Source organism: Chanodichthys erythropterus, chromosome 12 (assembly GCF_024489055.1).
Source record: "Chanodichthys erythropterus isolate Z2021 chromosome 12, ASM2448905v1, whole genome shotgun sequence".
Taxonomy (NCBI): domain Eukaryota; kingdom Metazoa; phylum Chordata; class Actinopteri; order Cypriniformes; family Xenocyprididae; genus Chanodichthys; species Chanodichthys erythropterus.
This window is the reverse complement of record NC_090232.1, coordinates 48,893,916-48,907,151: the sequence shown is the minus strand read 5'-3', so window position 1 is coordinate 48,907,151 and position 13,236 is coordinate 48,893,916. Positions and strand designations below refer to the sequence as shown.

Here is a 13,236-nt window from a genome sequence, read left to right as displayed (position 1 = left end):
CCTGCCCCGGCCCATCTCGGTACTTGGGGGGGGTCGCGCTGGTCAAACCCAGCGTCCCGCACCAATGCCCTTCTTCCTGGAAGTGCACGATGAGGTGACCAGGTCTTGGCAAACACCGTATAGTGTTCGTGCAAGGCCTGGTCCCTCGTCCGCCTTCACCTCCCTGGACGGCGGGGAAGCCAGGGGATACGCGAGGATCCCACCAGTCGAGCGGTGTGTTGCGATGCAGCTGTGTCCAACGGCCACTGGCTGGCGTGGTGAGCCGCGCCTCCCGTCCCGGGCCTGTAAGTTCTCAGCCGGTCTGACTGAGAAGGCTTACAGAGCCTGTGGACAGGCTGCCTCCGCCCTGCATGCCATGGCCCTTGCAGCAGGTTTATCAGGCAAAAGCGCTATCGGAAATGCCCCAGGAAGGGCCTGACCAACAGTTGCTGGGGGAGCTGCGCACTGCCACTGACCTTGCCCTCCGGGCAACGAAGGTGACAGCGCGCTCTGTTGGTCACGCGATGTCTACTCTCGTAGTCCAGCAACGCCACCTCTGGCTGACCTTGGCGGACATGAGGGAAACTGATAAACATTGGTTCCTGGACTCCCCCGTGTCTCCGGTCGGCCTTTTCGTCGACGCAGTGGAGAGCTTTGCCCAACAGTTCTCCGCTGCACAGAAGCAGGCTGAGGCCATCAAACACGTCATGCCACGGCGGTCCGCTGCTGCCTCCACCCAGCCGCTCGTGGCTCAGCCTCAGCCTGCTCGTCGCCGAGGGCGCCCGCCTGCGTCGTCCTCCGCCCCTGCTAAGTTGGCAAAGCAGCAGCCCATACCAGCCAAACAGCAGGGTGCCGGTCGCGGACGTGGTGCCCAGCCCGTCTCTGCCAAGCCAGGTGGCAAGCGGTCGAGGAAGTCACGGCCCTGAGACGGGCAACCTGGAGGGGAAGGTTCCTGCTCTTCGAGGGAGTATTCCATCATCTCTCCCACCCCCAGAGGAGGGCCGGGGGGAATTTGTGATGTCTGTCTATCCACCGCCGCTGGCTCTCTGGAGTCCAGAGGTACCCACTTTATCACAGAAAGAGCAGTTTCCTCAAACTCCAGGTCACAAGAGGGCGCATCTGCCAGTGTGCGAGGCCCCGCAGTGAGCAGGGGGGGGGGAGTAACGGGAGTCCGTGAGGAAAAAAATAAAAATAATAAAAATGATGGCTTACTCGCACAGCACTTCCGTGCAGGGTGTACTTTATTTACAGTGCCAGAAATAAAGCAGTCCACAGTGAAGTCTATGTACAGGTGCACACAAAAACCCAAAAGTACCAAAACAATAAAACAAAAAAATAAAGACGAAAACTGTATCCACAATATACAGTGGTTTTGGGGTTTTGCTTGAGGTTCCACCACAACACTCTCGCCGACTTGGTTAACAAGTAATGAATGTGAGTCTAGCCTCCCCTTTTATATGACAGACTCCACCCCCTTTTGGCATAATTCATTAAAAGGGTAAGCATTATACATTGGACATTTTAGATCTTTCACAACACTCACTAAATCAACCTTAAACAAAAATTATCACGGGTAATTCAAATAAATATATTCATTCTCCTCAATAACACAAAAACACGTAATCTTTCAACACATATCTTACACATAATCTCCCTACCCCACACAAGACAATGGTTTAGCCGGCTTCCCTCCATGTGCTCTGTTTGGCCGACACAGCGTTTACCCACCGAAAGACCGACTAAACCCAGACAAACAAACAATTGAATGAAGACAAAACACAAGACAAAGACGATGTGTGTGTGTATAAGGATCGGCCATGAAACTGTGTTAAAGGGAAACATGATGTGGAGGAATGTCCATGGGCCATTGGCCCGGCGTGTGCACCCGCCTTGCCGACGGCAGAAACAGCAGGTAAGGAGAGGGTGTGTGTGTGCGTGCGTGCCCAGCGTGGAATATCTACTTTATCACATTCGGAGTCTGGAGGCGTGGATCAGACTCGGCTATGCGATTCAGTTCGCCAGGCGTCCCCCGGTTTTCAGGGGTGTCCACTTCACTCAGGTGTCGTTGGACAGTGCACCTGTTCTCCGGGCGGAGATTGCTGTCCTCCTGGCGAAGGATGCAATCGAGCCGGTCCCTCCAGCCGATATGAAGTCAGGGTTTTACAGCCCCTACTTCATTGTACCGAAGAAGGGCGGTGGGCTACGGCCAATCCTGGACCTGCGCATTTTGAACCGGTACCTTCACAGGATGCCGTTCAAGATGCTCACGCAGAAGTGCATTTTCGAATGCGTCCGTCCCCAGGATTGGTTTGCAGCGATCGACCTGAAGGACGCGTACTTTCATGTCTCAATTCTGCCTCGACACAGACCCTTCCTACGGTTTACGTTCGAGGGTCGGGCATATCAGTACAAAGTCCTACCCTTCGGGCTGGCCCTGTCACCCCGTGTCTTTACGAAGGTTGTGGAGGCAGCCATTGTTCCCCTCAAGGAACAAGGCGTTCGTATTCTCAACTATCTCGACGACTGGTTGATCCTGGCCAGCTCGCGAGAGCAGTTGTGCGAACACAGGGACATGGTTTTAGCTCACCTCAGCCGGTTGGGTCTTCGGGTCAACTGGGACAAGAGCAAACTCGCCCCCGGGCAGAAGATCTCTTATCTCGGTCTCGAGCTAGACTCGGTCGCACAGACTGCGCGTCTCATCGAGGCGCGTGTCCAGTCGGTGTTGAACTGCCTGAGCTCACTCATGCGCAGGACAGCGGCCCCACTGAAAGATTTTCAGAGGCTCCTGGGGCATATGGCATCTGCAGCCGCAGTCACGCCGGTCGGATTGCTCTATATGAGGCCGCTTCAACACTGGCTCCGCGGCCGGGTCCCGAGATGGGCGTGGCAGCGCGGCACTCTCCATGTCCCCGTGACACCGAGCTGCCGTCGCATCCTCATCCGGTGGTCGGATCCTTCGTTCCTGCGGGCCGGAGTACCCCTCGAACAAGTGTCCAGGCATGCTGTGGTCTCCACAGATGCCTCTGCCACGGGATGGGGGGCCACGTACAACGGGCTTGCAGTGTCGGGTCTTTGGACGGGGCCTCAGCTGCATTGGCATATCAATTTCCTCGAGTTGCTAGCAGTACGTCTTGCACTGGGCCGCTTCAAGGAGCTGCTGTCAGACGCTCGGACAGCACTGCGGCCGTTGCGTACATCAACCGTCAAGGTGGTCTATGCTCCCGTCGCATGTCGCTACTCGCCCGCCATCTCTTGCTATGGAGTCAGAAGCATCTGAGGTCGCTTCGTGCCATTCATGTCCCAGGTGTGCTTAACCGTTCAGCCGACGAGCACTCACAGCAGCTTCCACTTGCGGGCGAGTGGCGGCTCCATCCCCAGGCGGTCCAGCTGATCTGGCAGCACTTCGGCGAGGCCCAGGTAGACCTGTTTGCCTCCCCAGAGACTGCCCACTGCCAGTGGTTTTACTCCCTGACCGACGGCACGCTCGGTACGGATGCCCTGGCACACAGCTGGCCCCGGGGCCTACGCAAATATGCGTTTCCCCCAGTGAGCCTTCTCGCACAGCTTCTGTGCAAGGTCAGGGAGGACGAGGAGCAGGTTATGTTAGTGGCGTCGTACTGCCCCACTCGGACCTGGTTTTCGGACCTGATGCTTCTCGCTTCTCCTTGGCCGATTCCTCTGAGGAAGGACCTCCTAACTCAGAGACGGGGCACCCTGTGGCACCCGCATCCCGACCTGTGGAACCTCCACGTGTGGTCCCTGGACAGGATGCGGAGGTTCTGAGTGATCTCCCGCAAGCGGTCGTAGACACCCTCACTTCCGCTAGAGCTTCTTCCACTAGGAGCCTCTATGCGTTGAAGTGGAACCTGTTCGTTGAGTGGTGCTCCTCTCGCCTAGAGGACCCCCGATCATGCTCGGTCGGATCTGTGCTTTCCTTCCTGCAAGAGGGTCTGGAGCGAAGGCTGTCTCCCTCCACCCTCAAGGTATATGTTGCAGCTATCGCTGCACATCACCATGCAGTGGGTGGTAAGTCCCTGGGGAAACACGATCTGATGGTCAGGTTCCTGAGGGGGGCAAGTAGACTGTATCCTCCTTGCCCTTCCTCTGTACCCTCTTTGGATCTGACCCTGGTTCTCTCAGCTCTCCGGGGTCATCCCTTTGAGCCTTTGCAAACAGTCGACCTGAAAGTAATGTCTCTTAAAACTGTCCTTCTGGTTGCATTGGCTTCCATTAAGAGGGTAGGGGATCTGCATGCATTTTCGGTCGACGAATCGTGCCTGGAATTCGGGCCCGGTGATTCTCACGTCATCCTGAGACCCCGGCCTGGATATGTGCCCAAGGTTCCTACCACTCCCTTCAGAGAACAGGTAGTGAACCTGCAAGCGCTGCCCTCGGAGGAATCAGACCCAGCCCTAGCTTCACTCTGTCCCATCCACACTCTGCGTGTGTACGTTGACAGAACACGAAGCTTCAGGACCTCAGACCAGCTCTTTGTCTGTTACGGAGGCCAGCAGAAGGGAAAGGCTGTCTCCAAGCAGAGGATGGCCCACTGGATAGTGGATGCCATCACCCTGGCGTATGGTTTCCAGGGTGTGCCTTGCCCGTTCAGGTTGAGAGCCCACTCCACCAGAGGAGTGGCTTCTTCCTGGGCGCTGGCTCATGGTGCCTCACTGACAGATATCTGCAGAGCTGCGGGCTGGGCGACACCTTACACGTTCACTAGGTTTTATAGCCTACGTGTAGAGCCGGTATCTTCCCGTGTACTCGCTTCCACTAGCCGGTAGACGCGTTGAACCTGCTCTAAGTGTCGGCTTGCAATGCCATTCCCGCCCCCTGGGCCGGATACGTGCATCCTTTGACTCCAGTCGTGTTCCCCGCATGGCGAACCCTGTCGAGTTCCTCCGCCTCCATTCCTCCGGTGCTATGGGCGGCTAGAGCTCGCGTTGAGCACTGGAAGGGGTTTCGTAACTGTGGCGCTTGAGTTGGGATCCCAATTCGTCGGTCACTACTGACGTACGTCGAACGTGACCGTCTGAAAGGGAACGTCTCGGTTACGTATGTAACCCTCGTTCCCGTCGCCACAGTTTCCTTCAGGGAACGAGGGTTACATACGTACCTGAGACGTTTTCTTGCATGTTAATAGTGGAGTGCTAATATTGCACTACTCATTTGTTCCTGTTACAGTTCTGTTTATTTAGTTTCATTTTCATGGACTCTTATTTTGTCACTTTTGCTCACACGTGTTCCTTTGTTTAGTTTTCCCGCTTTTCCTGTGTTACCATGGTTATTAATATGATTTGCAATCACACTCAGCTTTTTCCGTTTAACTCCTTATTTACCTCTGCATTTAAGTTCCTGTGTTCTCTGTGCTTGTTGTCTGGTCTCATTTGACGTTTACACTTACATTTATGTTATGCTGTTGCTAACAGCATAACATTTATAAATGTAATAGTAGTATATAGCTCCACTAATGGTATGTAGCTCCACTATAGTATAAAATATATATACAAGTATAGTATATATTATATACAATAGTACATTTTTTTATTATACACAGTATTTATACAACTTAATTACAACTAAAATATACTTAGTACAAAATTAGTTGTTTCAAAATAGCACATTTTAAGTTAACTAATCATTAACACACTGGAAATATGCTGATAATTAGTCTGACTTTAAGTATACTTAGCATAGTTTTTTTTTTTTTTTTCACTAGGCTATACCTTAACTCCAGTACCAACATCTGCATCAACATCAGCATCTCACTCAACAATCCCTGAAACAACATATACATCAACTGCAGAAACAACATCTGAAACCACAACACCTCAATCAGAAACAACTCCAGTAACAACATCTGCATCAACATCAGCATCTCACTCGACAATTCCTGAAACAACATCTACATCAACTACAGTAACAACATCTGAAACCAGAACATCTCAATCGGAATCAACTTCAGTAACAACATCTGCAACAACATCTGCATCTCACTCAATAACCCATAAACCAACATCTACATCAACTACAGTAACAACATCTGAAACCACAACACCTCAATCAGAAACAACTCCAGTAATAACATCTACATCAACATCTGCATCTCACTCAATAACCCCTGAACCAACATCTACATCAACAACAGTAACATCTGAAACCCCAACATCTCAATCAGAAACAACACCATTAACCACATCTGCATCAACATCTGCATCTCACTCAGTAACCCCTGAACCAACATCTACATCAACTACAGTAACAACATCTGAAACAACATCTCAATCAGAAACAACTTCAGTACCAACAGCTGCATCAACATCTGCATCTCACTCAATAACCCCTGAACCAACATCTACATCAACTCCAGTAACATCTGAAACCATAACATCTCAATCAGAAACAACTCCAGTACCAATATCTGCATCGACATCTGCATCTCACTCAGTAACCCCTGAACCAACATCTACATCAACTCCAGTAACAACATCTGAAACAACATCTCAATCAGAAACAACTCCAGTACCAATATCTGCATCAACATCTGCATCTCACTCAGTAACCCCTGAACCAACATCTACATCAACTCCAGTAACAACATCTGAAACCATAACATCTCAATCAGAAACAACTCCAGTATCAACATCTGCATCAACATCTGCATCTCACTCAGTAACCCCTGAACCAACATCTACATCAACTCAAGTAACAACATCTGAAACCATAACATCTCAAACAGAAACAACTCCAGTACCAACATCTGCATCAACATCTGCATCTCACCCAGTAACCCCTGAACCAACATCTACATCAACTCCAGTAACAACATCTGAAACCATAACATCTCAATCAGAAACAACTCCAGTATCAACATCTGCATCAACATCTGCATCTCACTCAGTAACCCCTGAACCAACATCTACATCAACTACAGTAACAACATCTGAAACAACATCTCAATCAGAAACATCTCCATTAACAAAATCTGCATCAACATCTGCATCTCACTCAATAACCCCTGAACCAACATCTACATCAACTCCAGTAACAACATCTGAAACCACAACATCTCAATCAGAAACAACTCCAGTACCAACATCTGCATCAACATCTGCATCTCACCCAGTAACCCCTGAACCAACATCTACATCAACTACAGTAACAACATCTGCAACAACATCTCAATCAGAAACAACTCCAGTACCAATATCTGCATCAACATCTGCATCTCACTCAGTAACTCCTGAACCAACATCTACATCAACTCCAGTAACAACATCTGAAACAACATCTCAATCAGAAACAACTCCAGTACCAATATCTGCATCAACATCTGCATCTCACTCAGTAACCCCTGAACCAACATCTACATCAACTCCAGTAACAACATCTGAAACCATAACATCTCAATCAGAAACAACTCCAGTATCAACATCTGCATCAACATCTGCATCTCACTCAGTAACCCCTGAACCAACATCTACATCAACTACAGTAACAACATCTGAAACAACATCTCAATCAGAAACATCTCCATTAACAAAATCTGCATCAACATCTGCATCTCACTCAATAACCCCTGAACCAACATCTACATCAACTCCAGTAACAACATCTGAAACCACAACATCTCAATCAGAAACAACTCCAGTACCAACATCTGCATCAAAATCTGCATCTTACTCAGTAACCCCTGAACCAACATCTACATCAACTACAGTAACAACATCTGAAACCACAACATCTCAATCAGAAACAACTCCAGTACCAATATCTGCATCAACATCTGCATCTCACTCAGTAACCCCTGAACCAACATCTACATCAACTCCAGTAACAACATCTGAAACAACATCTCAATCAGAAACAACTCCAGTACCAATATCTGCATCAACATCTGCATCTCACTCAGTAACCCCTGAACCAACATCTACATCAACTACAGTAACAACATCTGAAACCACAACATCTCAATCACAAACAACTCCAGTATCAACATCTGCATCTCACTCAGTAACCCCTGAACCAACATCTACATCAACTCCAGTAACAACATCTGAAACCATAACATCTCAATCAGAAACAACTCCAGTATCAACATCTGCATCAACATCTGCATCTCACTCAGTAACCCCTGAACCAACATCTACATCAACTACAGTAACAACATCTGAAACAACATCTCAATCAGAAACATCTCCATTAACAAAATCTGCATCAACATCTGCATCTCACTCAATAACCCCTGAACCAACATCTACATCAACTCCAGTAACAACATCTGAAACCACAACATCTCAATCAGAAACAACTCCAGTACCAACATCTGCATCAAAATCTGCATCTTACTCAGTAACCCCTGAACCAACATCTACATCAACTCCAGTAACAACATCTGAAACCATCACATCTCAATCAGAAACAACTCCAGTACCAACATCTGCATCTCACCCAGTAACCCCTGAACCAACATCTACATCAACTCCAGTAACAACATCTGAAACCACAACATCTCAATCAGAAACAACTCCAGTACCAACATCTGCATCAAAATCTGCATCTTACTCAGTAACCCCTGAACCAACATCTACATCAACTACAGTAACAACATCTGAAACCATCACATCTCAATCAGAAACAACTCCAGTACCAACATCTGCATCAACGTCTGCATCTCACTCAGTAACCCCTGAACCAACATCTACATCAACTACAGTAACAACATCTGAAACCACAACATCTCAATCACAAACAACTCCAGTATCAACATCTACATCAACATCTGCATCTCACTCAGTAACCCCTGAACCAACATCTACATCAACTACAGTAACAACATCTGAAACCATAACATCTCAATCAGAAACAACTCCAGTAACAACATCTGCATCAACATCTGCATCTCACTCAATAACCCCTGAACCAACATCTACATCAACTACAGTAACAACATCTGAAACAACATCTCAATCAGAAACAACTCCAGTACCAACATCTGCATCAACGTCTGCATCTCACTCAATAACCCCTGAACCAACATCTACATCAACTCCAGTAACAACATCTGAAACCATAACATCTCAATCAGAAACAACTCCAGTACCAACATCTGCATCAACATCTGCATCTCACTCAGTAACCCCTGAACCAACATCTACATCAACTACATTAACAACAACTGAAACCACAACATCTCAATCAGAAACAACTCCAGTACCAACATCTGCATCTCACCCAGTAACCCCTGAACCAACATCTACATCAACTCCAGTAACAACATCTGAAACCACAACATCTCAATCAGAAACAACTCCAGTACCAACATCTGCATCAAAATCTGCATCTTACTCAGTAACCCCTGAACCAACATCTACATCAACTACAGTAACAACATCTGAAACCACAACATCTCAATCACAAACAACTCCAGTATCAACATCTGCATCTCACTCAGTAACCCCTGAACCAACATCTACATCAACTACAGTAACAGCATCTGAAACAACATCTCAATCAGAAACAACTCCAGTAACAACATCTGCATCAACATCTGCATCTCACTCAATAACCCCTGAAACAGCATCTACATCAACTGCAGTAACAACATCTGAAACAACATCTCAATCAGAAACAACTCCAGTACCAACATCTGCATCAACATCTGCATCTCAATCAGTAACCTCTGAATCAACATCTACATCAACTACATTAACAACAACTGAAACCACAACATCTCAATCAGAAACAACTCCAGTACCAACATCTGCATCTCACCCAGTAACCCCTGAACCAACATCTACATCAACTCCAGTAACAACATCTGAAACCATCACATCTCAATCAGAAACAACTCCAGTACCAACATCTGCATCAACGTCTGCATCTCACTCAATAACCCCTGAACCAACATCTACATCAACTCCATTAACAACATCTGAAACCACAACATCTCAATCAGAAACAACTCCAGTACCAACATCTGCATCAAAATCTGCATCTTACTCAGTAACCCCTGAACCAACATCTACATCAACTACAGTAACAACATCTGAAACCACAACATCTCAATCACAAACAACTCCAGTATCAACATCTGCATCAACATCTGCATCTCACTCAGTAACCCCTGAACCAAAATCTACATCAACTACAGTAACAACATCTGAAACCATAACATCTCAATCAGAAACAACTCCAGTATCAACATCTGCATCAACATCTGCATCTCACTCAATAACCCCTGAAACAGCATCTACATCAACTACAGTAACAACATCTGAAACAGCATCTCAATCAGAAACAACTCCAGTACCAACATCTGCATCAACATCTGCATCTCACTCAGTAACCTCTGAACCAACATCTACATCAACTACATTAACAACAACTGAAACAACATCTCAATCAGAAACAACTCCAGTACCAACATCTGCATCAACATCTGCATCTCACTCAGTAACCCCTGAACCAACATCTACATCAACTACATTAACAACATCTGAAACAATATCTAAATCAGAAACATCTCCATTAACTAAATCTGCATCAACATCTGCATCTCACTCAATAACCCCTGAACCACCATCTACATCAACTCCAGTAACAACATCTGAAACCACAACATCTCAATCACAAACAACTCCAGTACCAACATCTGCATCAACATCTGCATCTCACTCAGTAACCCCTGAACCAACATCTACATCAACTCCAGTAACAACATCTGAAACCATAACATCTCACTCAGAAACAACTCCAGTACCAACATCTGCATCAACATCTGCATCTCACTCAGTAACCCCTGAACCAACATCTACATCAACTACAGTAACAACATCTGAAACCACAACATCTCAATCACAAACAACTCCAGTATCAACATCTGCATCAACATCTGCATCTCACTCAGTAACCCCTGAACCAACATCTACATCATCTACAGTAACAACATCTGAAACAACAACATTTCAATCACAAACAACTCCAGTATCAACATCTGCATCAACATCTGCATCTCACTCAGTAACCTCTGAACCAACATCTACATCAACTACATTAACAACAACTGAAACAACATCTCAATCAGAAACAACTCCAGTACCAACATCTGCATCAACATCTGCATCTCACTCAGTAACCCCTGAACCAACATCTACATCAACTACATTAACAACAACTGAAACAACATCTCAATCAGAAACATCTCCATTAACTAAATCTGCATCAACATCTGCATCTCACTCAATAACCCCTGAACCAACATCTACATCAACTCCAGTAACAACATCTGAAACCACATCTCAAACAGAAACAACTCCAGTAACAACATCTGCATCTCACTTGACAATCCCTGAACCAACATCTACATCATCTACAGTAACAACATCTGAAACCACAGCATTTCAATCACAAACAACTCCAGTATCAACATCTGCATCAACATCTGCATTTCACTCAATAACCCCTGAACCAACATCTACATCAACTCCAGTAACAACATCTGAAACCACATCTCAATCAGAAACAACTCCAGTAACAACATATGCATCTCACTTGACAATCCCTGAACCAACATCTACAGCAACTACATTAACAACAACTGAAACAACATCTCAATCAGAAACAACTCTAGTACCAACATCTGCATCAACATCTGCATCTCATTCAGTAACCCCTGAACCAACATCTAAATCAACTCCAGTAACAACATCTGAAACCATAACATCTCAATCAGAAACAACTCCAGTAACAACATCTGCATCAACATCTGCATCTCACTCAATAACCCCTGAAACAGCATCTACATCAACTACAGTAACAACATCTGAAACAACATCTCAATCAGAAACAACTCCAGTACCAACATCTGCATCAACATCTGCATCTCACTCAGTAACCCCTGAACCAACATCTACATCAACTACATTAACAACAACTGAAACAACATCTCAACCAGAAAAAACTCAAGTAACAGCATCTACTTCAGCATCTACATCTCACTCAATAACCCCTGAACCAACATCTACATCAACTACAGTAACATCAACTGGAACCACAACAACAACTCAACCAAAATCCACTCAAGTAACAACATCTGCATCAACAACTTCATCTGACTTGACAACCCTTGAACCAACATCTTCATCAACTCCAGTAACAACACCTGAAACCACAACAAAAAATCAACCAGAAAAAACTCCAATAACAACATCTGCATCAACATCTACATCTCACTCGACATCAAGATTTACATCAACTGCACTAGCACCTGCATCTCACTTGACAACATCTGAACCAACATCAAATAGAATAGCATCTACAGCTCAATCAACAACAACACCTGCACTAACATCTACATTAACTACACCAGCATCTACAACTCAAACAACCCTCCCAACATATACTTCAACTACACATACTTCTACAACTGAAATGCCAACTGCACCAACATTTACTACAACTGTTTCAACTCCATCATCTACCACTCAATCAGCTTCAACTGAATCAATATCTACTACTCAACTGACAAATGCATCAAACTCAACATCAACTGCATCAACATCTACAGCTCAATCTACGTCAACTGCATCAATATCAACTGCATTAGCATCTACAGCTCAAACAACAACTACAACATCTGCATCTCAACAAACAACTCTTACATCTACACTTCAGCCAGCAAGTCAGTCTACATCTTCATCTCCAAATGCTCTCCCCCGAAGTAAGCAAAATTTATTTTATCTGTTTATGCATTGTTTCTTATTATTCGTTATACCAGTTTTTGTTACTAAAGTTGTATTCACCTACACTGGAATGAATCTAATTTAAATTTGAATGTTGTAGATACTAAAGCATTTGCTTATGCAACTTTCAAAATGAGATCATTTGTTGAGCTGAGCAATGATGAGATCATTACATATATTGAAAAGGTAAGATAATATTTTTCCATTAACATTTTTTGTCTAATTGTAAGCATTGACTTGTCATCGAACTGTTGAGCACAGAGAGTTTAGGGATGGCCTCTGTGGCCATGACAGAAATCACCATAACCACCAGACACAGGGATCATTGGACTAAGGAGGCACTGGGACCACCGGACTTGGGACTACTGAGACCCCCAAACTTATAATGGCTGAGAACACTGGACTGTGGAATGCTGACACGGCAAACAAGATGAGATGAACCTGTTCTTGTTGGATCCATATAGTGTCACGGTTCGCAGGTCTGTGGATTCCTGTTCTGTTATTTTGTGTGTGT

General features: G+C 45.7%; 1 protein-coding gene across 1 annotated transcript; it reads left to right on the top strand.

The window, feature by feature from the left end:
* Positions 1–503: 503 nt before the first annotated feature.
* LOC137032421 (streptococcal hemagglutinin-like) lies at positions 504–12,410 on the top strand. The gene is made up of 6 exons (XM_067404178.1): positions 504–747; positions 3,284–3,576; positions 3,747–4,217; positions 4,347–4,641; positions 5,699–10,920; positions 12,288–12,410. The coding sequence occupies exons 1-6, from the start codon at positions 504–506 to the stop codon at positions 12,408–12,410; spliced, it is 6,648 nt and encodes a 2,215-aa protein (XP_067260279.1).
* Positions 12,411–13,236: the final 826 nt, after the last annotated feature.

Coding starts and splice junctions, on each gene's coding strand:
- LOC137032421 (XM_067404178.1), top strand. CDS start 504: ATGTCTACTCTCGTAGTCCAGCAACGCCACCTCTGGCTGACCTTGGCG. Junction 4,218..4,346: donor CATTGGCTTCCATTAAGAGG/GTAGGGGATCTG, acceptor TTCAGAGAACAG/GTAGTGAACCTGCAAGCGCT. Junction 4,642..5,698: donor TTCCTGGGCGCTGGCTCATG/GTGCCTCACTGA, acceptor TTTTTTCACTAG/GCTATACCTTAACTCCAGTA.